Raw genomic sequence first — 26717 nt, 5'->3', positions numbered from 1 at the left:
CCTATTGATCTATTGAAGTTATTAATCTTGAACTCTTGCCATTCAAATAGACAAGTAAGTACAGATTTTTTTTATAATATAATTTAAGTTATGATCTTACTATGAAATTTCTGATTAGAGCTGTAAACAGTGCATTTTTTTTTCTAATTAGTGACATGACAATAAATAAGAAAGCAGATTCTATTCTAACGCCGTACAATATATAAATCACTTTAAATATAAATAAACGTAGAAGAGAAAATAGAAATATAAGCAACTTAAGAGTATTGTTATTTAAATAATTCAAATATATTGAGTAAAAAAATCTGGTCAATCTTCAATGCGTATTTTCGGCGTAGACAAGCGTCTTAATACAAGCCCTTCAATGTTCAAATTAAGAGAAAAAAACTACACAATTGTAATATTCTAATTATTGTTAATAAGTATCATCTCCTGCCCCCATATTGTGCAAATTATACGCCAATATTAAATAACCCCACGTGTGGTACCAGGCATTACCACATGAGGGTCACACAATAATGGTGGTAACATCACCACAGAGGTTAAAAGCGTGAACTATGAAATGCCCGCAAACATTCACCTCCAACACGCAGAGCCGGCAAGGCATTACAATTTAAAAAAAAATACGGTTCGTTCCATTCGTTCAATTTTAAATTTAAAAACGCGATTGTAACGGTTGTGATTTTAGTGGTGTGATTAATAATATAATTCTTTTGTTTTAGCTGTGTCGTTCAAAAAGGATTTAAGGTATTTTTTTTTTTATTTATCTTAACTGTCTTAGGGAACATTTTGCTATGTTGTTGAACTTTAATTTTTTTATATAAATGTCAATTGTCAGTAATATTGGTTGGTTAATGGATGCTTTTAAAAGTGTTAAAAAGCTATAATTTATCTAAGTATGTAATGTCTATTGTTTTAAATAGATTGACATCTTGATTAAAACTACAATACCATGAGAGAGATTTTATCTCAACGTCTTTAGGTATATTTGATTTGTAATTGAATATTGTTAATTGAAAAAAATGCATTTAAATACAAAGATTTTATGTTTTTTTTTAACTAATAAATTATTAATTACATAATGTCTCTTCTCAGTCTCAATCATAATAAATATGAAGTAATTGAAGAAATAAAAAAAAAGCAAACAAAATATTCGGAAAGAAATCCTTATTTATTTTTGTAAAATGAATGTAATGAAAAAAATCCAATTTGACCTTTATAAAATAAGCGCTCTTATAAAGTACAGGGGTCAAGCTATCTTCGTTTTGACATGACATGTATGCAGGATGTGCAATATTTATAAATAGATACTATGCCTTAGAAAGGTTTCTCAATGATCCAATGAGCGGTTTTTGAACTTAGAATAAACGGAAAATGTTAAAGTACATATATATTTATTTTCGATAGTATTTATATTTTTTATTAATTTGCAATTATCGAAGTTAGTTTTAATTTTTTTATTTTTATTTACGACAGATTAAAAATGTGTCAGTAATAAAAAAAAAAATAAAAAAAAAACTCCAAATGCATATCAGATACCTTATACATGTTTAAATAAAAATTTAAGATATTTTCTGTCTTAAAAAAAATGTTCCGAATAGATTTTCTATTAAAAAATCTAAAAAGTTTTATTCTAGACTAAAGGTGAAAACATGCAATCTCTACTTTAATCATTATACTCGGACACTTTTACTTGCTGATTACCATGATTACAATACTGACTCCCATCACAGATACAACCTGTTCGCGTAATCGTTGCAGGTCATAAGCATTACGAATGATAAAATAAAAAAAATAATATTTACATATATAATCTTTTTAATCTATGTAACATTATTGATACAGAAAAATCCGAATTCGAATTAAATTATTACAAACTATTCGAATCTATATTTAAAATTTGAAGTGTAAAAAAGTCAAATCCAGTTCTAACGTGACTTAGATATGATTTATGTATTATAATAATTTGACCATTCATAAAGTTCGTCATATTATATGACGTGTATGGCTTTTACTCCCTTCCTTTGTAACGTCAAGTTGTATATAATACTTAGATTATTTATACATCCTGTCGCACTACAAAATAACTAAAACATAAAGCCAAGTTTAATATCTTGGTGTGAGTGACAGCTACGCTTGACGAGTGACGCACACTAGTAAAGTAATTTGACGTTTGGAGATTTCCAAACGTCAAATTACTTTACTAGTGTGCGTGTACAAGTGGTCAACAGCTGGCTAATATTTTTTCGACGCGGTCTCAGCTTTGACTGTCTAAAGAGACATATAAATAATTAAAGCATTACGTCCTTAATTAACGGACTATCTAACGCAAAATAAAAATGGTTCAAAAACTATTTACTGTTCTCTAATAGTGCGTTCAGGTCTTACTCTATTATATAATACCTGATATTAAAATAATGAATAATGTATCCTATTCTTGGTCTTAAAAGGAGATGAGAGCTATATCAGTGAGATACTTCTAAGGAAATTGAAAATTGAACGGAATTATAAGAATATAGTACAAATCCGAATGTTATTTTAATGGCAAGTCCACTTGTTATGTTTAAATTGTAATTCGGGACAGTGCACGAATGCTATGACAATAGTTGTGAGTAATAATGACATAATAATAGGCCCTTGGGAGTTCATATTCTACTAATACCAGTGAACATTTGTCAAGAGCGTTTGTCAGATTGCAATGTATGGTCAATTTGAATGTTTTAAAGCATTGTGGTTTAGTCTTAGTAGTACGATGGCGTTGTGACCGATTTCGGCGACGGCGGGGGACAAGCGAACTATGCAGGACATATTATAGGTAACAGGTGTGTACTCAAATATAGCGGAACTCTCCATTCCCACACTCTAATGATCCGATCGGACGGCAAATCCTATACGACCGGAAATATTCCAGGCGCAGGACCAATGGTTTGTTGTGCTTCCCGAGGCATAAGCTACTCTTAGAGTAACTTGGGCTAAACCAACGACAGTCTAGCCTTAATAGAGGCTACGGGTCGACTAAAAAGGCATGGACACCTTTTTTAGGAAGTCACTTTACATTAGAACGCAAAAAATCGGTGGCCAGTACTTATCAATCATCAAAAGAATACAAGAATTAAATTTAAAAACGCATTATTGGGGGGCTCGCTTGAGTTTCTTTTTCGCGCATTTAAGAAGATTGAATAAAATTGCTTTAAAATATTCGAATCGAGATATCGCGAGTTTCGAGAAGCTCAATAAGCTTGAATTAGAACTATAAATAATAATGGAGATACTAATTTCAATATAATTAAAAAAATGAATACTAGAATCTATTTATAGCGGCCATATTTTTTACGTCATGATTCGCATAAAATACCAGTAAAATTATATTTTTGATATAGTTTTAAAATTCGATTAAAACACGTTTTGACGAAAGAATATGCGATGAATGCTAGGTTATTATTTTTAAATTGCAAAATAATATAGCTTATTGTCCAGTGTGCGACTTCAGATACTTTTTATCCCGGAAGAAGTCGCGTGTAGAATCTTATTTCGAAATAATCGAACACAACTCTTTCTATGTGACATGGTATATGTTTATGTCACTCGCTTATTTCCAGGATGTTAACCAAACTTCCTAGTGAAAGGATTTTCGTGTCACAGAGATATTCGTCTCTCACGAACTATATTCAGTTAACAACGGTGACATTATCCCAGCTGTCACGTTCGTAAATGACAACGACATTGAAAGAGAATGTATTTTTTTTTTCGTTATAATTAAATGGGCATATTATTAAGCAGAATATTTTATGCCAAAGCAATGAAAGTTACAATTGTCAAATAGATTAAAAATATATATATATTATTATGGTTATATTAAAATGTTTCTATTTTCAAATTAAAATAATTGATTTGAAAAAAAATATGTCATCTGTGGCACAGAACTATTAAAATTATTTAATAAGTTTAACTTTCATAATTTTCTTTTTCATTTCAATAAATACTATGTTAAAATGTTACATGTTCGTACAATATTAGCATACAACTATAACGTCATAGTAAAAGTTAAAATCACACGAAATAGCGAAAGTTGATCTTGAACCGTGAAATTTTTAAACCTTAGATTTGGTATTTTAATTAGTCAATCTTTAATTACGGTGTCTTATATGCTTTCGACTCTATCCGGTTATTATTATATTATATTTTACTAGCCTATCAAGATTGAAGCAGTCAATTAAAAAAGTTTATTTTAATTGAAAATGAATATATTTTATTCTAGAAAACTTATCTATGAATTTTTGATTTTCGATCGATCGATTTCGATTTTTGAATATCGTGATAGATTGAAAAAAGACAATTTTCTATTCTTAGTGGAATCCACATTCCGTATAGGTGCTATTTTGCATTAGATCCAAACCAGCTTGAATTTAATGCAAAATATTGATGTAACTCACGACGTATATTCTAAACTTGTTCTAGCTAATATGCTATAGCAAAATTATTTAAATTAAGAAAGGTCAGCGTACTTTACGAAATTATCTGACATGTCCTTTAATACGAAGTTAATTGCAGATTCGGAGGATAAAATTGATGTTTCAGTTTGCCTTGACTCACTATGATGGATCTAAGAAATTGGTCTTGCGAAACAACCATATTATTTGGTTAAATCATTAGCACTGTTTATGAAATTAACGCTTACATTTTAGTGGGTCAAGTTAGTGCTTATAATGACAATATTACATGTATCTGAAATATTTGGTCAGGGATTTGATCCGAATACAAATTATCCAAAAAAGAAGGAAAGCAAAAGTAACCCAAAATCTAAAATTCTCTGAGAAATGTTAGTAGTCCTCCAAGAATCTCCAATGTTTGTTGGTATTAATAAGATGTGACAGATTGTAATTAGACACATGTAGATTTAATCGATTATCAGGCGGGAATAATTAGCACAAATTGAAGACATGGATTTAGTATACTTTGTCTGTACTTGAACCAATTATCGGTAAAGACGCTAGTTTTAAACTCTCGATGAGGGAGAATGAGTCACTTATAATGTGTACTTTTATAAAGAGCTAATTTTATTTGTAAATATATGTTTCCATTTGCTTGACTTGTGCATGAATTTGCACTAAATAACATAAAATTGCCACTCATATAGGCTTAGGCCTCCTTTCCTTTATTTGGAGAATTATTTGGATCTTTTATTAGACACATGCAGGATTCCTTACGATGTTTTCCTTCACCGATAGCCACGATATAAATTATTAGCACAAATTAAGAAAATAGAATTTAGTGGTTCTATTTGTGTTCTTGGACCATCGGGTCACTATATTATATTATTTGCATCTAGATATGTTTATATTTGCATGTATTTTGCATAAGTTTACGTAGTTATCATAAACACGCTATTTATTTTTTAAATAACGTAATAATTTCTATCACTTGTCTTATAAGAATCAGCTACGTTATAACAGTACAATTTATGTCAGAGGTTACATACGTCGTTATTGGGCACATAATAATGACTCTTATTATGTTGTAACATATGTCAAATTAGCGTCTCCTCTTTTTTATGTAATGCTGTTGTAATACTTTCTACAATTCGAACTTTATCATTCGACTATTTAACGTCTTATAAAGTAACTATGTCATTGTTTTGACGAAACTTAAGTTATGAACGACTGCCGTAAACATCTCTATCGATGGTGTATCTTATAAATACAACATATGATTGTTTGTAAAAGTTCTATGCAAAAATTTAATTTATTATTTATATAAATTTTAGTTATATCGTAGAATATTGAAGACCGAGTACCCAATATAAAGATAGTTTTATTTATGTTCAGCAAACCGTTTGGTGTATCAATAACTGTCGTACTAAGTAGCGGAAATTCGGTAATATTTCGTTGTTTAAATACAATCAACTTCTAATAATCGGAACTGTTACCCGGAACATCTCTCTATTCTCTGTTCTCTTCTCCTAATTATACGTGTACGGTCGATTGGAGTTGAGTCGAGTCGGATAGTTAGTATTAAATACAAATGAATTCATAAGATTTATGCAAGTAGATCTACTTATGTGTTTTTTTTTATGTCATTGTGATAAATGGTCGCTGGTGCTTATAAATATTGGCGTTTGAAGAAATGTTCACCATTCCTTACATCACTTGGGAACTAATTTTATGTCCCTTGTGCTTATAGTTACACTGGCTCACTCAACCGTCAACAGTACCAAGTATTGCTGTCCGGTGACAGAATATATGTCGGCGGTATATATTATTAAAACATATTATTAGAATCTCTTTTATTAAAATTCTACTAGTATTCAAATACATAATGTAGTTCGTTCTACAGATCTTAACTGTATCAATGGTAGATGGAGTCACAGTTTTTTAAATAAAACAAGATGGAGTCGTTTTAACGGCTGCGAATTTATTTTTTAAGCTTGGCTTTTTTTGATAATTGCTATTGCCTCTTAGATTATTAGACTCCGCTTCGAAATTCAAGGCTCCTAATGTTCCGAATTTCGTCTATCCTTACGGTGTTTCCTATGAGAATGGCTCAGAACGTAGTCGGTAGCATAGAAAAAACTTAGCTTAGGACGTAGTTATGTGAAATAAAAATATTTAAATAATAGCGCGATTTAACATACACATAACGCCATCTCTTGACCGAAAAATGTAACACTTTAGCTACCTTACAACCTCTGTTTTTGTTCAGTCTTATATTAACCTTTAACCTGCATAAAATCTTTGAATAAGTACTGTTCAAACGGCAGTCAATAAAGGCTATATAAACAACATTAAAAGCGTTTAAGGTCGTATATAAAATAATATGTTACTGGTTGATTTTAACATATTATTCAATGTATGTCCGTCGTTCAACATTACAAAATCATTTGGTCATTTGCATAATGCCCCAACAATAACTTTGAAGTACGTTGACACATTTACTGTGGTCATTATTATCGATATTTAAGCTATAAAAGACTACTGTTCGGTGGCGTGATTTATGTCTTTGGACATAATCTTGACCTTATCTTGGTAAAGGTAGAAAATGACTTGAAGAAAAAAAAAATTAAAAATATATTATCTGGTTTTTATATTTTTAACGCTCATTAATAAATCTCCATAAATGATGATCTAAGGCAAAAATTACAAAGCCCAATATTTATAATTTTTGTTTGAAGTAACATAAATAATATTTCACTTTTATTTTTATATTTATGGATCTTTACGTTTTCCAAGAGGTAATAATAAAACATATGTGCTGATATAAGTTAGTTTTCGCCGATTAATACTAACTTCACGGAGATTCCTCGCCATTAAAACCACTATATAAATCTTCAGCATACCTCGCCACAAGGCTAGGGCAAAGGTGAATGATACCAGTCTTAGTCTCAGTTTAGACCTAGAACTTTCCCATCGACCTATGGGCGATGAAGTTTCACCGATAATTTTTAAGATAAAATAGACGGATGGATTTAAGTTGATGGTTTATACTTGGATTGTTAAATTTTGAGACTTGGTTTATTTTTTCATTTTAGAAGTAAATTGTTTCAATCCGAATTAAAATTAACATAACTCTCCAATTATATGAAATATTAATTATTTTTGATAGTTGATATTAAAAAATACAAAAGTGACAGCATTTCATTAACATTGCTATTGTGATTGTAAGTTCGTTCGACAATTAGCTCGCGAGCCTTTAGAACGTGTAAATTTAAAATAAGATGTCTCGTGTTGCGTCACCCTAACAATGGCTCTCCTTGTTGGCTAATTGACAGACTCACGAACCATTTATATAATGACATTTGAATTTCGAATTCGAGATTATAAGAACAGTTTACACTCGAACATTCGATTTAATTAAATTGTCTACAATGTTTGCATTTGTTAATCCTGTTTACAATTAAGGGTTGCTACATCAAATATTATCGTGAAAAGATTATGGAGATGATTTATTTAAATATAGAATAAATACTAAGAAGACCTGTGAGTCTATATTGAGAAAAAAAGTACATAATAATCTTTCTATTAGATGAGTTCCCAGAGAAATCTTATATTTAGCTATGGAAGATATCAAATTTCATTCAAACAAAACCAAGAATAGACTTAGGAAATTATTTCAAAGCATCCAACTTCATTATTATAAAAATGTTTTCTTCGTCTTAATATTTTCAAAGTTTTTTTTTTTTGTGGCTTTTATTTGTGCCAAAAAGGCACAGATTATTTCGTTAATGTCACGTGCGATGGAGAAGACACGATAGAGATTGATCGGTACGGTCGAGATTACATTTTCAAAGTTAGTAAATATTGATATTGGTCATTTAAACGTCATCGGCTGTCATTGACCAATGACGTTGATTGACAAGCGTTTTTAAAAATATAGGTTTCGCACGTGACATTGGTGAAATAATCTGTGCCCTCTTGGCACAAATAAATGCCAGAAAAAAATATAGGTTTATCTTACTAATACTATGATATGACTCGTGTGTTTGAATGTTTTTCTTCGTTCAATCGAACGGAAGATACGGGACAGAATTATTTATGTAGGTGTTTTTATATTGTAAAACTTAATAAATAAAATTTAAAAGAGTTCGTTTCGTCTTTGATCTCTGATAAATTACTTTAATTAAGAGTTGTTCACGTAACCCCAATTTTTTAGGGTTAACACTTCATATATTCTTTGACATAATCTATGTAAGAATGTATCAGCTTCATTTCTCACGTAGTGATGTAAATATAATTAATTATATTGCACCATTGTGTTGATTTATGGGCTATTATGGACGCGTGAACATACTTACAACTACTGTTTACTCCTGATAAGTATTCGAGCAAATGTTGATCTTATTTCTTGATATAAAGTTGCCATTCATTATAAATATGGCAACACTAGCGGTGTTATTCTGTAAGGACTCAAATTATATCGACATCTAACTCTTGAAAACTATATCTGATATACACACTTCCGTTGGAGTTTCGTTTTTAAGTCAATAAATACGCTATTTAAATATAATTATTTTTATTATTATAGTCAGTGTCTCATAAACGAAATTTAGAAGTATGGTTTGAAGGAGGTTCATAATAATATATTCATAATAATGTGAGGATCATAATCATTGAATGTGTATATGTGGTCGAGTCGCTTCTTGTGTTTAGTTTGAAAATTTATTATTTTTTTTAAATAATGATAGCATCCGGAATAATGGATGTTTAAAAGTCGATCATTAAAATAAAATAAAAGTTAGAGTATTAAATATATAGTAATTGAATCTTGAAGACTGAAAAATTGAAAATACTTTTTACTAAAAACATATTCGGTTAATTTAAGTTTTATTAAGTTATATTAATTGAAAAGTAATTTTTGAGAAGTAAAAAAAGTAAAAGGTTTAAACCCTGTTTTAAGTATGAAAACACTCATAGTATCAGAAGTACTCGCTTCTCCATAACAAAACAAAAAACATATCAGTAATAATACTTTTAAACTATAAGTAATCACATAAAAATACATACATATATATTCTTTTAAATTATATATATAACGTACGTACATCATAAGATTACATAGCAATTTTTAACATAATAATAAATTTAAAGGTCAAAAAACATTAATAAATAACGCACATAGTATTAAAGATAAAAAATCGTGAACTTAGTATTTATTGACTTCTAGGCAGGATATAGGAAATTTAATCGTACTTTAATTATATACTTTGTAATTAATATGGAGGAAAAGGGTAACTACTGAGTTATTTTCCGGTTCTTCTCGGTAAAATCTACCTTCCGTACCGGTGGTATTATTTAAATTTAATTCACCAATGTAACGTGACGATTCAAAAGTGCTTTTAGTTATCTTCTTGAATAAATAATATTTTGATATAATGTTTGATTTTATATCTTATAGGTTTTAGTAAAAAGCTAACACCGATACTTCTAAGATATGATCTGTCAAAGTCTTGTCGTTATTACAACATAAAAATTCCATTTCATTGGCTGCATTCGGCCCAGAAATGTTAACCGACTTTACAAACAAAACAATGCTTATGAGATGTTATCGTAAGTGTAAAAAGTGTTCTCACGCTACAATATTGTTTTAGGTTAATCATGTGTTCACAAGGTAATTTAATCTCTAATACATTACATTTAAAGCTTATAATTATTTAAAAAAAACTGTATTGATTGGTTGTTGTGAATGATTATGCAAAAAACAGACTGTTTTTGTTATATTTTGATCTTTATTACTTGGTTATAAGAGCTCTTTTACATTCAGCTAACGTCGTTTCGTTTCATTAAGAAATAAGATTTAATAAAAATGCAGGAGTTATTTCGACTGTGAATTTTTAGCTTAGTTTTCTGTATTTAATCGTAATTCGTGGAAAATATTTTAGTTGTTAGATAATGTCATTACAGTAGTTATTATGACTTCGCATAATGTAAATATAATAACGACTTCTAAACAAAAAGAGATGTTTCGTGGGATATTCGGTTAGACCGGAATTGCTTTTGATATATATTACGTTTTAAATAACAGTCACGATGAATGAAGTTAACAATGTTTGATGATCATTAAATGACTAAAATTAAACACTGTTGTTGAAAATCCCGTGTGTATTAAAAACAAAAAATTGTAAATAATGTTATATCAATCCGTATATCGAAGAAAGGGACAGCAGGTAGAGAAAGAGATGAAAAGTCGCTTAAACATTAGGAAGTTCTTTTACGCGGCTCAAAGTAGAGTGGACTGGCAGAAATCGACACTTAAAATGCCTCCTCCAGGCGACCTTTTCCTCTCTTTCTATGTTATACGGTTTATATAATAGTAATAGTATAGTATTGACAGCCTGTAAATTTCCCACTGCTGGGCTAAGGCCTCCTCTCCCTTTGAGGCGAAGGTTAGGATATTCACCACGCAGCTCCAGTGCGGGTTGGTGGATTCATACGTGGCAGAATTTCATTGAAATTAGTCACGTGCAGGTTTTCTCACGATGTTTTTCTTCACAGCCGAGCTGGAGATGAATTATAGACGCAAAATTAAGCACGTGAAAATTCATTGGTGCCTGGGTTTGAACCCGCAATCATCGGTTAAGATGTACGCGCTGTAACCTCTGGTCTATCTCGCCTCTTTTAGGTTTCATATAATATTATATAAATATATTTTTTAGTATTTTTTTTTATTTCAAACAATTATTATTATATAATTATTTGATCATTCTTAAACGTTCTCAAATTTCAGTAATAATGAGATTTAAATATACCTACGTATACAGTTTAATAGTCACGATCTGAAGTCCACGTCGGCGAAGACGCGAGCACAGATTGTTACTAGAATGATAAATATTTTGATACAAAGTATATAATGTGCTTTATTATATTGAAATTATAATCATCATTAGTTTTAGTTTTTATTTTGTGAATCTGATTATTCTTAGCTATTCTACTATGAGAAAGTATGTTACAAATAATAATTAATTCATCGATTTTTTAATATAAATATATGTTCTAGTACTCTTCCATAAGATGCTGTCACGTTAATTTTATATCGTACTAATAAATTTATCGTTTTTATATAGTATAATATAACATATAATATATATAGCCTCGTTGGTTTAGTGGCTAGATATAACGCCGCAGATCCCCAGGTTCTAGCTCCAAGGCCCGTAAAAAATTTGAAGTGTTACAGACAATCACTCCCGTGCCACGGGAAGCGCGTAAATCCGTTGGTCATGAACTGGAAATATCCGGTTGTGTCAGATTTATTTATCGGAGTACGAGTAAGGTATAAGTGAAAGCAGTGTTTGCACATTGTGTTTTTCTTGAATCAACGAATATATAAGTTTAGATGGGTACATATTTTATTTATTAACAGTATATTTATTATTTTTTAAATCTAAATTGTCTACAAGCTTGTTGAGAACGATTATGAATACGTAAACGAAGATGTTTTAACGCAAAATATTGGCATGATCTCGAACATCTAAGTACTATTTGTGATTGCAAATCTAGTTTCTGTGTTAGCTTTGTTAATATAGATTTAATATTTACGCTTCAACTTGACCGCATACATTATGCAAAGTTTTGTGTATGCCTATTATATCTTCTAATTGTAGAATTATTCCGTAAGATCAAACGTGAAACCGATTTCAGAATTCGGACGTGATATGTCAGAACGTGATTAAGATTTACTAAAATAATTACAGCATATTATTTTTTTTTTTATTAGCGCTGCCCCAAATTAATTAAGAAATTACTAATATTCCTATTTACCTCTCCTTTGAAGCTTATCACTTGTGTTAGAAGTGGGGACGACAATAGTCCAAGGAGTTAGGATCGATCCTGCAATTAAACACTTCAAAATTTTAAACAGTCTAATCTCAGTATCATCTCTTTTGCACGTGACATTGGCAGAATATTTTGCGCCCAAACAACCAAGACGAACGACAACGAAACAAAAAAGAACGAACCACAAAAAAAATATTGCTCCAAAATAGTGAATATTGATACTCAAAATTTAAATAGCAAAGAAGTGTTCTTTATTTATAGTATTAGTATATATCTATTTAAATTGATTAGTTTTTACTCATTCCTTTCATTCATTCATTCGCGCAATTCTCGAATAAAATGGCGACTTTGCCGACCGCTTTCCGGCCCATATACGCAAGGAAACAGACACAATCTCGAATTCATATATTACAGAATCACCTTCGTGGAATCTACTGTAGGGGTTAATAGGGCTTAAATGCTAGTTCAAGGTTTATAGTCTTCACAATAGGACTAAAGACAAATAAAAACATTTGACTCCGATATGGCGTGATATCATTGGTGGATAGCTTGATTATGGATTTGCGTATAAATGGCGTTTTGAATTTCGTCAAAGCTGTTATAGGAACTTTGGAAGTAAAATTAAAGTGGATATATGTTGATTGTGAAGATTATTATTAATCAAGAACTGTTAGTAGTGTATAATATAGTTTAACAATAAGGGTTTGTTTGACGGCGTCCTAAGCCGAGGTCCGGCCTCACAGGAGGCACCCTTAGGACGCGCGTATTCTGAGCCCTTAAGTGGGATCTCAACATCAAGGCTTGAGTAGTTTAGCTCGCCTACCCCTCCTGGTGACGCTGTAGAGGCCAATAGGGCCAAAAGCAATACACAGTTCGAAAAAAAAAATCTTCGAATGGAATAAGGTAGAGTACTTAATAACTAATTGATCAATTAAACTCGATTACTAGAAAGAAGAAATTATTATAATATATATATTTTTATATACAACGCTGTGTTTGTTGAATATAGGTTGAAGGATTGACTGATTGACATAACAATTGTGATGATTACTTCCTTTAACTTCAATCGCAATTTTAACATGAAAGCGATCGAATCGTTTCGAATATTTGATAAATGATCTATTGTCCGGGTTACATAATTCCATTTGGATCTGTGAAAATCGATATTGTATGTGATCATGTTATGTAATAATATCATTTGAACTGTGAGACGTCGCAAGCAATGCAATATGTCTGTCGAAAAGAGATTTTTATGTAACTTCGTATTGTCAGTGGATGAGTTGATGTTCCTTTGACCGATTTGCGGTACATTAACAGCCTGTAAATTTCCCACTGCTGGGCTAAGGCCTCCTATCCCTTTGAGAAGAAGGTTTGGAGCCTATTCCACCACGCTGTTCCAATGCGTTTTCGTTGAAATTAGACACATGCAGGTTTCCTCACGATGTTTTTCTTCACCGCCGAGCACGAGATTAATTATAAACACAAATTAAGCACATGAAAATTCAGTGGTGCTTGCCTGGGTTTGAACCCGAAATCATCGGTTAAGATGTACGCGTTCTAACCACTGGGCCATCTCGGCTCTCATTAGCGGGATTGACACTTCAAAAAAACCGGTAGGGCTTGGTGCCAGTTTGGCTGAGTAGGATCTATGGGCCATTTATTTTAGTAGACAGACTGATAATGTCATAGACATTATTACTGTATGAATTCTTAACCATCCCTTACAAAGTCAAATCACCACCAACCTTAGGAACTGAAATTATATGTTCCTTATGTATGTTTTTTTTTTTAATATAACAACATCCTCGTTTTCAGTGTTGCCCTTGCCTATTTTTACTTTCTAAAAAACAATTATTTTGAATTTTTACCTTTATATCTATATATATATATAATAAAATCTCTAGGCATGTAGTTACAAAAGCTCTAGGCGTGTAGTTACTCACACACACTTCAAACCGAAACAATACAATACTTTTGCATTTTACTTATGAGTAAAATATATGATGAGTTTGATTGATTAAAGTCAAGTCTTTCACATTTTAGAAGACACGGGTTCTATTTTTGAATTTTAGACTATAAAATAATAGCGGTTACATCTAAGGGTCTATTTGAATTATAAATAAAACGTCGAAGGGAATACGGAAATTGTCTCGTATTCAAAACAGTAACTTTCTCTGAGACTAACAAGATTATACCAAAATGGGACAGATGTACTTGTATAGAGGTAGCATCGTGTTTTGGCCGTCTTATCTCCGCGTTGTTGTGTGTGTCTGTGGGAATTTTAATTGGCGCCAAAACTACGCGTCCTATTTTGGTTTGGTTTCTTCTGGATTTGCTTCGATACTGTTCGAGACTTTCTTTACTTGAGTACGACTTTGCAGTGTTAATCTGATAGTATGCGTAAACGAATAGAAAACGAACGGAACGAATGTTTTTATTTTTATACATGACACACACAATGATATTTTGAAATGGGGAAATGCTGCTAGCATTCTTGCCACCATTCCACGCGGTCAAGATTTATACAGTAACTATTTTTAATTCATATTCGTATATATTTAAGCACTTAATGTTATCAATTGTTAATAAATTTATTACTTTCTATATTTTAACTTGGCCTATAAATAAATTTAAAGCTTATGTCAAAAAAAAAAAGATAAATAAAGCATATTACTCAATACAAGATTGTATTAAAGATAAAAAATTGTGGACATAGTATTTACTGACTTAGTATTAATATATATTTCTAAGCAGGATATTTATATAAAAAAAAATGTTCTTTACTGACATACTTTATAATTAAAATGGTGGAAAAGAGTAACTACTGAGTTTCTTGCCGGTTCTTCTCGGTAGAATCCACTTCCGAACCGGTGATAAATTTAAATTTAGTTCTACACTGTAACACGATTTCAAAAGTGCTTTTGTGAGCCTACTCGAATAAACAATATTTTGATTTTGAGAATATATGTAGAATATATATACAGAACCAGTGCTGGCTTTAAACTAGATCATAAGCGTTTGTATGAGTCTATTTAGATGTTATTGTATCACTTCAATAGTCATCGCTAATAATAATCTTTTCATTTTAAATACGTAAGCTCTTTCATTAATCTTTGATGAATGACATTACAATGTATAGAACAGGAATTACATAAAGTGACACGTCTTCAATACGTTCAAACGCACGCGTATTATTATGTAATGTGTAAATTCGCACCGACGGGCGGTTGGGACGCGGTTCTCGCGGGAAAAAAAACGATCGAGTCGTTATACAGTGACATTTAATAATGTCCGATTACTATGTTATAGATATAAATAATTTGTTCTGCTTACAAGTAGTATAATCTTCAATAAAGCTTTATGTGAAAAGTTCCCAATAAAGGACGCTGACGAAAAAGCACACGTGACGTAAGAGTTACGGGATGACTGTTACGGCATGTTTTTCTGATATTTTATATATAGACTACCTTTTTACGGCTTCTTTAGTAGAAAAACATTACGGTTATTAAAAACATTACAAACAAGGGGGCCCCAGCTAAGTCAAGTCAAAGTAAAAATGACGATAATTCGAAAGAATCCATAACTTTATTAAATTAAACACATCGTATGATTTGCAGCCCTGCGAGTTCTGCAATTAATCAAACCCATTCAATTAATTTAATTCAAGTCTTAATTGAAGTTCAGATATGTCTTAGGTGGACCCCTCAGTAGTGTTAGCCCAGGGCCCCCTAAACTTACGGTCCGCCCCTGAATAACCCATTGGTACCGTAAAAAATTCACCATTCCAATACGTTTCATTGCATTACATCGCCAAATCGCCTTGGGAACTGAGATGTTATGTCCCCTGTGGCTTAAGTTACACTGTATGTATTAACCAAACTTTACATTGCTTGTGAGTGAGAAATTAAAAAAAAAAGTCTATCAAGTTATACAAGGTGTGTGTTGTTTTTGAAGATAGAATATTATTCCGCTCATTGTATTGAACATTGTACCGCTTCACTTACGTCATTTATGTTACAATGCCTGATATTTATCCGAAAGTGTAGCATTCAGTCAAAATATCTAAATAACATATTTCGTCCCTCTTTCTACCAATTACTCTAGTTTAATTAATTAATGAACAATTAATGACTTTTAATTAATTATAATTTACATTTTGATAAAAAAAATTATAGATGTTACGAGTTATTATGATTTATGAGTTATGGTAATGAATTACGTAAATGAAATTTCGTTTAGAATATATTCTTTTTTTAAATTAAATTATAAATGATAAAAATTACATTACTTGTAATTATATATGTATGATAATTAATAATTTAATTCACAATAAAAAATATTATTATTTTTTTTTGTTGGTTTACTTTTATTTGATTTGCATATCTGCATACCTAGACTACCTAATAATTGAATCTAGCTTTACGAACGAAATAAAAAAAGTGAATAAATATTAATTTGTCTTTTCGCATGGAGATCACACTTTTGAAATGTCATGATTTTTTTGTTTCACCTGGAAGTTGATCTTAAATGATCTTAAATAAGTCTATAATAATAAAATAGACAGTTAATTATATTAGAAAGATGATCAATGCTTTGAGTTTTTAAATTTGAAAGTGATTTTTTATGTAATAAAAACAAACGCAGCGTCATAACCGCCAGTCAACGCTAGCCAAAGCTTACATAATAGGTCACGCACAAAACAGTTATAAAATGTGAATTTTCTAATAATGACTTGGCAATGTTATGACTTTCCTATATTGACATGTTTCTATGTTTGGTTTTACTCGTGAATATATGAAGCTTGCATGAGTTTATTATTCATAATATTTGTTTTTGCATATATTTGTTAAGCATTATGTTGGACAGGTACTTTTACAAATAATATAAAAACGATAGCCAATTTCAACTTTTCAATGATGAAGTCACGTTGGTCTAGGGGCTTATAAGGCTACAGTCTACAATCCTTAGGTTTAAATAGTCCGATTTTTGGAAGTTGGTAGTGTTAACTCCCGAGCCCCTAGGAAAGCAACAGCGTCTTCCACAAGAAAGAGGCCTTTGTAATATGATATATTGTTATAGATAAGAAAAAAAATATAGTTTATCAAAACATTTTCATTCTTACTGTTAATTTGTTACAGAAACAGAAAATCTGTTAAACTGAGTTTGTCGCGTATTTAAAAAAAATCGCCTTCTACTCCTTTTTTTCCTAGGGCCTCCAAGCCCTTGAACCTGGCCTAGCTAGGAAAACCCATTAAGTTTTGACTCTACACCTGAACTCTCTGCGGTCATGACAGATTTTCGTCCCATCGGATGGTGAGAGTGATTAGAGATTAACCTGTGTGCGTGCACACATACAGTCACCCACAGATAAAATATCTCAGTCATTGTAAGCTCAATAACAAATGGCCGCTGTGAATGGACTCAAATCATTACTTCATATATTCATTAAAAATGAAAATTATTATTTTAATTAAAACATTATAATAGTAGTTATTTATTTATGTAATAATTGTTGACATTGTACAATTATTTTCATAATTATAAATATATTAATTAGAAAAGCTATTTTAGGATTCGTGGTAAGAATGCTGGCAGTATTTCCTGATATCATAGTTGAATTGCCATTCCGAGACTACGGAAACTTTCCGAAACTGAAATATAAGATCCTAGTGTTTTAATTGCAATCGACACAGAGATTACAGTTAGAGACGAATTTTTACGCCGTTAGTTTCCCTCATAAGATATGCGACCATATTTATTGGGTTTTAGCACGTCCGTCTGGGTATATACCATCTACATATGTATAATTTATTTTACTATAAGACAGTACTATGGTCTTAATATTGTTGTCTTCTATTTTATATTTAAGTAATATTTGGTAATATTACTTACCCTTTAAAATAATAATAATAATAGTTCCAAAGTTTTATAGCGCTATGACGTTTTAAGGAATGGTTAATATTTCTTACAGCGCCGATGTCGCGTCAAATCAAACGCCAAAGGTAAAAAAAAAAAAAATTAATGATTTAATAAATTTAAACAATCATTATTCGTGACGTTCATTGTTTAGTTATAAAACACGTTACAAGCTGTTTATTTACTTTTTAGACTCACTTGATGTTAAATTATACATAACGTAACTACCTGTGTATGTTTTCTATCGTTGTGTAAGAGTTCATTTGACCCAATGCGTGTGATACGTAAATCTATACTGTCTTGGGTTCAAACAGCCTCGTCTTAAGCACAACAGGCGCCCGGGTTAGCGGTGATCTGGCTAATAAAAAAGATTTTTAAGAGATCTTCTAGCGCTCTTTCTTTTAACATGACTGTATTTTTAGATATTGAAAAAGAGTAACTACTGAGTCTCTTGCCGGTTCTTCTCGATAGAATCTATATTCCGAACCGGTGGTAGCTTTACTTTAAATAGTTTGTTAAATGACGATTCAAAAGTGCTTGTAAAAGCCTACTTGAATAAAGTATATTTTGGTTTTGTTTTTTTTTTTGCTCACTTATGTTCCAAAGAAGTTGTAATGATACAAAGTTATGTTAAAATATAAGCTACTAATTTAAGAAGTCATAATATTTAATTAAGAAGAGGAAGACAAAAACTAGCTACTATGTCAAGGATCAATTAACATACAGCTGCGATACGGGCCATTGTTCCTAAGCGATAAATCAACCTCTGGGAATCGAACTCGCGACCACAATGCACAATTGCTTAAGACTAAGACAATGTAACATCATTGGTTTGTTAATTTTGAAATTTTATTCAAATTCAATGTTTCTAATAAAACTGAATTGATAAAGATGTGTGATATTTGATTATAAATAGGTTTTACATTTTATTAAATACATTAACAGCTCGTAAATTTCCCACTGCTGGGCTATGGCCTCCTCTTGACTTAGACGCATGCAGGTTTCCTCACGATGTTTTCCTTCACCGCCGTGCACGAGATGAATTATAAACACAAATTAAACACATGAAAATCAGTGGTGCTTGCCTGGATTTGAATCCGAAATCATCGGTTAAGATGCACGTGTTCTAACCACTGGGCCATCTCGGCTAAATAGGTTTATTTTAATTAAATAGTTTCGATTGATAAACATTGTCATTTTACAAGATTATATTAAATGTGTAGTATCTATACGTTCGTTAACAATAACAGAGAAATATATTAGGAATCCAGAAAATACTTTAATAATTCCTACTATAATTCATCATAGAATAAGCCAACATAAACTGTACCAATATACATAGTAGATTCTTGTATCTATCAACCAGAGGGCCAGTGAGGTATTCTGTAATAAGAAAATCGAAACTTGCTGAAGAATACCAGCGATATATAGCGTCGGAATGTGATATTGACTATTATAGTTATAAAATTTATTATATACAATACAAGTATCAAAATGGCGTATCGCCGTACATCGGTTGTCAAATGACGTATGAGCCTTTGCGCACATAGAACACGCGCACATGGAACGAAGAGGGATTTGAAGCGAATCTTTACTCAGTAGTTAATATTTCCTGGAATATTACTTATCAAAGTTAAAGCTACGTTTATTTTAAAATCGACCGATTGACGTAATGTGTTTAATTTATAAATGTCTAATCACATATCATTAAAAAATGTACTAAAATACATTTTGATATTTTATTTGTTTAATTAAAGCATTAATGGCTTCACGTCATGCTCATTATTAAAGCGAAAATCAAAATCTAATAAATTTATTATATTTATTTTCAGATGTACGGGTGGAGTTTGTTAGCGCTGACAGCGCTTGTCGTGTGCACAAATGCAATCGACACTTCTTCACGGTTTCGTAAGTAATAACTTAACAAAAACTTAAAATCATTTTTAGCGTTTTTAATATTTTATTATAAAAATTTAAATCAAAGTGAAGATATGTTTAAATTGTTTTTTATAATAATGAATTTATTGTATTTTTATCTAATTTAAAAAAAGAACACCTTTTATTTTTAAATTAAGAATTAGTAAGTTAGCTTCTTTAGCCACATTATTTAATTTAAAAAAAAATTGACAAATGATTTGAGCGTTGACTGACTGACCTCTTCTACAATGACAATTCTATTACAGTTTTAATCTAATTACAATTGTTGCTTATTGTTGAAGCTTATCGTTTAACAACGATCGTAAAACAGCTTATAAGTAATGAATATTTAAAAACAATCACTGAAACCAAGGAGATTGAATACTTATTTAATTGAACGTAAAATAAATTTAGTTTTATATTATCATCATTTATTCTTATGTATTTATTTCAAATAGTGATTCATGATTATTAGTTCTTTGACAAAGATTGAACTACTGTCTGTTTTATAATATGTCTTATCGGGAATAAGATTAACATAAGAAGCTTATTAATATTAAGTCCTTAAATATGTCCAAATATTAATTAAAAATGTACTGCGTAAATCTTGATCGCGCGGAACGGTGGCAAGAATGCTAGCAACATTGGAAAATATTGAATCGCATTTCTGATCCTCTGGGCAAAAAAACGAACCCTCCTGTCACCAGTGGAGGCAAATAAGTACAATATTTACTAATAAATAATTTCAACATTACTATTCTCTACATATGTAATTAAAAACATTTCGAAAATTCGATATTTGTTAAATGAACTTGGTAATCATGAAACGTATATAGCTATCTCGTTCTAACCTTAAACGTGGAAAAGGGACAAATGTTAGTTTAAGTTAATTTGTACATATATTTATAATATATTACACTTATTTAATGTCAAAATTTTTACAGAACCGAAAAAGCCTAGGATCGGTACGTAAACACAATACACTATGGTTTAGTGGATTTAATAACAGTGTAAAACGAGACTTGTAATTTTGTCTTGGAAAATATATTAAATTCTCTGACGCAAAATCTATTCTAAATTTAAATTTTGTTTAATAACAATCATGATAATACGTATTTCAAGCTAAGAAGGAGCAAAGATAAACCAACCTTAAGTTTTCTGCGATGAGCAAATCGTATCGAATAAGTAAACCCAATGTAGTATCAATAGCTGTTTGTAGCTGATGTACAAACATTAATTCATTAATAAAACATTTTCTCATCTTCACCATCTTCACCTCAGGAATATTGTTGTATTATAAATACCATTCCTAAGAACTACTTTTATAATTTAATTCAAACAAATTCGCCGACATTCAAAACGTCATGTCTTAATAAATCCATAATTAATAATACAGATTATCTAAGATACCTACTATCTAACCAACTACCTAAATTCAATAATAATGGTGTTTATTGGTCTTTGTCCTTCTGTGATTGGAATAGGCATCACAATGTAATTATATTCACAGCGGTATCGGCTTTTGTCTCCTTATATATATGTGACTATTTGATATATCACGTAATGTTTCATTTGAATACAATTTAATATAATACAGAAATTACATATTATGAATAACAGTTTTTTATAATTCAGGTTACGAGTCTTGTTTTCATTTATACTCATGCTTATTTACACGCAACGAAAAAATATACTATGCGATGCGAAATGAACGCTTTCCAAGTTGAGATGAGTAACTTAATAAGACTAAATTACAGTTGTCAAGATATACAGACTAACCAAAATAAGATTAACTAAGAAACTATATACTTAACGCTCATTGGTCGCTTATTACGTCATCAGCTTTCATCGACCAATGACTGTATAGATTACAGTCAAGTTAATCCGATTTTGATTAGCCATTGCAAAAACTTGATTTAATTCGTGGTTATAATTTTAAATATACATATTGCTTTTACATTATGCAATTTTGCAATTAAGGGTTCTATGAGTCCTTATAAATATTTTATTAGTATCTACTATAACATTTTCAAGTCTGCATAAAAAAATAAAAACTGCATGATGAAATGACTTCGACTTTAACCAATAACAATGTGTCTTCAAAGTGAGGTCTACTTAATCATACAGGGCCTAAATTCTACTAAGAAATTGACAGCGTATCGCAATCGATTCGAAAAATAATCGTTCAGACGTTTTCTATTCTACAAACGCAACGATCCAGTTGTGTTTCGATTAAAGTTGGTTTGGAATCTAATCTGGATCGTATCGTAATCGATATGAATAAGCTAATCAGTTAGGATTAAGCTCAGGTTATTTTTTGTGAGGAATAGTCGAAATTGGAAAATTGGATCGGAATAGTTACCTAGTAGAATTGGCCCCGAGATTTTATAATAATATAGATTAAATGTTTCTCTGTCAACTAACAGAACATAATGAGTTGAAGTTTTATATTCAGCTCAATTCTTCTTCTTCACTTCCGTCTTAATTTTTCCTTGTGTTTTACACATTTCTATTTTTTTACTTTTAATTTTTCTATTTATAGTAAAGATGATTTCCTTTTACTTCTAACTTCCCTAATATGTGTGATGAAACTAATTAACTATAAATAGATCTTATGAAACTTAACTTAGATATTTTCTTTCGTTCATCATTAACCTTGGTTTCTTATCCTTCTACTATTTATATAATATAACTATGAATTTAAAATTCTAATTTAACCATTTCGTCTTCTCTCATAAACGAGAATAATCCGGTGATGGATTTGGAATCATAAGATCTTCTTGGATATTTCCACTGATAATCCAGTTTCCAGCTGAATATCAACCAGGACAAGCTGCGGATAGCGATGAAATGGTCAACAATCTCCTGCAATGGATTCAAGGTTTATACCAACAGAAGAATAGGAAAGGTCCGTTTTAGTAAATTTCAGGTGACCATAGACTATGACAATGACACTCGTATGATATACAAATAATTTGACGTAAAAGACATTAAATATTATAGGGTCATATCATACTGTTAACCTTCTCTTCAAAAGAGAGAGGAGGCCCAGCAGGGTTATATAATTATTGACTGAAAATTTAATTTCGATATTTAAGATGTTCTTTCTGAAGTAGATATTTTTTCGAAACACAAACATCCACAAGTCACGCTTATCACGCTGGTTACGAGATTTCACAAAACACTGATTCACAACATACACATTTGTTCAAATTGTATTTAGTAATTTAAATATTTAAATATTATTTAATATTTCCAGCACGACAATACTTTGGTGGCAAACCAGAGAGACCGAGGCCATTTGAACCTGCATCTTATCTACCGCCAACTGGTTACCCTCCATCGGGAAATCGCCCAACGCCTTCGTATAGCGAGGGTCCATCTCCTTCCAGTCCAAACTATCAACCTAGCTCGCCTTTCTTATCAAGTCAACCGGAGCAACCATCATCGGAGCCAAGCCAACTGCCGTACCAGCCAAGTGAACCGGGCTATCAACCTAGTCAGCCAACTTTACCACCATATGAACCAAGCGAACCATCCCAATATCCGTATAAACCATCAGAGCCTTCTCAGCCTAGTCAACCATCCCAATCTCCATACGATTCAAGCAAACCTTCTCAGCCAGATTACCAACCTAGTCAACCTTCCCAGCCTAATAATGAAGTAACTTCGACGTATCAACCTACTCAGCCTAATTTCCCTACGCAACAGCCTGAAAATCCAGACAATGGCAACATCGGAACCCTACCATCACAACTTCCTCCTGGGCCAGATGACGATGACCGTCATCCGCCACATATTCACGATATAACAGTTGCCTGCGGCAAACAAATGATGACCATCAATATAGAATTCAACAAAGCTTATAATGGTATTATCTATTCTCAAGACCATTTTAAAGACTCTGATTGTGTTTACGTGAGAGAAAACTCCAATCAAATTAAATATTCCTTTACTGTCAACCTTGACAAATGTGGTACAAAATTCTTCAGTGATTTCGAAAATGAAGGTCAAGCATACTTGGAGAATATTTTAGTTCTTCAAAACGAACCTGGTATACAGGAAGTCTGGGATCATATCCGTCGAGTCAGATGTCTCTGGGAAGGAAACTTAACAAAGCAGCTAGTATCATCACTTAGTGTCGGCATGCTCAATCAAATTACAAGTAACTTCAGCGGTGACACTGCCATGGCTCGTTTGGATATTCAAACAGGAAAAGGTCCGTTCGCTCCTGAAGCTAATGGCTTAATCAAAATCGGTGAAATAATGACATTAGTAGTATCTGTTACCGGGGATCCAGGTTTCGATATTTTAGTAAGAGAGTGCATAGCTAGAGATTCTGGAAACAATCACGTCGTACCCTTGACCGATTCTAATGGCTGCGTACTCAAACCGAAACTCTTCGGATCATTCCAGAAGACAAGAGAAACGGGTAATACAGGGGCTTCCATCATAGCTTACGCCTATTTTAACGCATTCAAGTTTCCTGACGAAATGGATTTGATAATCCAATGCGAAGTTGAACTATGTAAGACTGATTGCGAAGTCTGCCCGAACCCTGGAAGCACAGAGCCGAGGAGGAAAAGACGTGATATTATTCACGTGGGTAATAGAACTTATGAACCAGTTACGACTATCGAAAAGGGTCTGAGAGTGGTCTTTGCTGAAGACCTCCCACATGAGACCGGTATATGCATTTCGTCCACAGCCGCGTTATGGGGTGGATTTCTAGTTTTAGCTGGGTCATTAATAAGTAGTTTAGCTGTGTCTTTCTGCTGGCACAGATCGCATGCATCCATTAAATTTTGATAAACAATTAATTTATGCTTATTTATTAAGTACTAAAGTTATTTTTAATAATTGCATTCCTAAGGTTATTGTATAGGACTTTTATTGAGTAATAAAGGAAACCCTATTTTTTCAATATCCGTTCTAAAAATGATGATTTATTTGGACACATTTATATTTTCTCAAATTCATTATTAATGAAATACAATTGAACAATCTTATTAATGATTTTTTAAACAAAGATCTTTGCTCCAATTTCTTTAAAAAATTAATTACGTCATTAAATAAACGCCAAGAAGAAGAAACTTATGATATATTTAAGGGAATAATATAATCTTCATAAAAATATCGATTGTACAATTGTTTTTATAATCCTATGGATATATCTAGTTTAGTATTACATATGTTATAATTATAATAATTTATATGAAAGATATATAAAACGTATAAATAATAATAGAACATCAATCAATGAATATATACTAATTGGACTTGGTAACTGAAATGATTATTTATATTATTTTTGTAAATATTATATTGTTTATAGAAATCAATTAAAATAAATAAAATAAAAAAATATAACATTTTATTTATTCTACATTGCCATTATATCTCCTATACACTGATAATAAAATTATATTAAAATTTATTGTTTTTGGTGCACTGCTAGACTACACTACATGTTTTTTCAAAAGTACTTTTTTTTTTTTTAATTTTGACGACATACATGTACAATTCGATGATAAATTAACCTTAATATGACAATAAAAACAAATATTACTTTCTTAAATAATATTTAAATTCTTTTTTTTAATTGCCTTGAACTTCATTTGGAACACAAATGTTGAAAAGCATTTAAGCAAACATTAAACGATAGTGATCTTAATGTAACTGATAATACAATACGCTGAAACTGTCTGGTATAAAAAGGCCTGTTTCAAATGATTCAATTATTCTGACGTCTCTGTTACGATACATTTACAAAATACCTATTATGTTTATTTACAATAACATTGATTATTATAATAGAATAATAACAATTTTAAAGTAGCTTTTGACTATAAACTGGTAACACCAAAATTAGTGTCAAAAATTATATACAGATAAAAAAGCCTACACAATTAAATATTAATTGTGTAGGCTTTTTTAGGTAATGTTCACAAGATAATTGACTCATACTGATTCTAATTTCTAAGCCGAAATTTTAAACTGTCAATGTCAAAAGTTAACTGTCAACGTTAAATGTTATTTCAGAATTCTGACTTTTCTTAGGAAATTATAAATTCCTTCTTCTATTGTTTCGAATAGATTAGAAAATTTATAATTAGAATACCAAAAATAACTGTATCGTAGATCTAGGAAAGCAAGCTTTGCTTAAGGATATGTTTAAAAACTTACAAGACGTCAATACACATACATGCAAACAGTCTTACTGTAAATGATAACATAAATTATTTGGACAGTAAATTATTTTATGATATATATATAATTATGCCACGTATGCAAATCCTGCGCAGCTAGTACCATCAGCAAAATACGTTTCTCAATAAATATTTGTGTATAATTTTCATAATATGAATAATGAGGTCGCTTACAATTAGTGTCCGACCGAAGGTTTTTGGCAAAATAATTCGTTCGGAACAATTCATAATTTAATTGATGCCATTTTGAATAGTTTAGAAATTTGTTGTCCAATGCAAAGCACTTAATAATAAGAAATAATATATTTAAATAATAACAAAAATAGATAAAAAAAACCTTACTTAATCTAAACAATAAAGAAAAAAATAATGATTAAAACAACAATGACTGCAAACGTCTCCCAAATAAAGG

The 26717-nt window shown here is 31.0% G+C and overlaps 1 protein-coding gene across 4 annotated transcripts; it reads left to right on the top strand.

Annotated features, from left to right (window-relative positions):
* Window positions 1–585: 585 nt before the first annotated feature.
* On the top strand, window positions 586–25054 carry LOC113399506 (protein transport protein SEC31-like). 4 transcript variants are annotated; one of them, XM_026638650.2, is made up of 6 exons: window positions 588–628; window positions 723–747; window positions 20012–20087; window positions 21041–21061; window positions 22909–23004; window positions 23356–25054. In XM_026638650.2, exons 3-6 carry the CDS (start codon window positions 20012–20014, stop codon window positions 24903–24905), a joined length of 1743 nt encoding a protein of 580 aa, XP_026494435.2. In that variant the 5' UTR covers window positions 588–628; window positions 723–747; the 3' UTR covers window positions 24906–25054. The 4 variants fall into 4 exon arrangements, with proteins under 4 accessions (XP_026494436.2, XP_026494438.2, XP_026494440.2 ...); XM_026638651.2 differs by lacking the exon at window positions 21041–21061 and having other exon boundaries at window positions 586–628; window positions 23356–25053; XM_026638653.2 differs by lacking the exon at window positions 21041–21061 and having other exon boundaries at window positions 587–747; window positions 23356–25052.
* Window positions 25055–26717: the final 1663 nt, after the last annotated feature.

The sequence above is a fragment of the Vanessa tameamea genome, chromosome 25, assembly GCF_037043105.1.
Source record: "Vanessa tameamea isolate UH-Manoa-2023 chromosome 25, ilVanTame1 primary haplotype, whole genome shotgun sequence".
NCBI lineage: Eukaryota > Metazoa > Arthropoda > Insecta > Lepidoptera > Nymphalidae > Vanessa > Vanessa tameamea.
Note: the sequence above shows the minus strand (reverse complement) of the source record. Positions and strands in the feature narration are given on the sequence as shown.

Excerpts from the sequence above, each read along its gene's own strand:
- LOC113399506 (XM_026638650.2), top strand. The coding sequence starts at position 20,012 with ATGTACGGGTGGAGTTTGTTAGCGCTGACAGCGCTTGTCGTGTGCACA. Across the intron at positions 20,088-21,040 it reads CGACACTTCTTCACGGTTTC|AACCGAAAAAGCCTAGGATC; the intron begins GTAAGTAATAAC and ends AAATTTTTACAG. Across the intron at positions 23,005-23,355 it reads CCAACAGAAGAATAGGAAAG|CACGACAATACTTTGGTGGC; the intron begins GTCCGTTTTAGT and ends TAATATTTCCAG.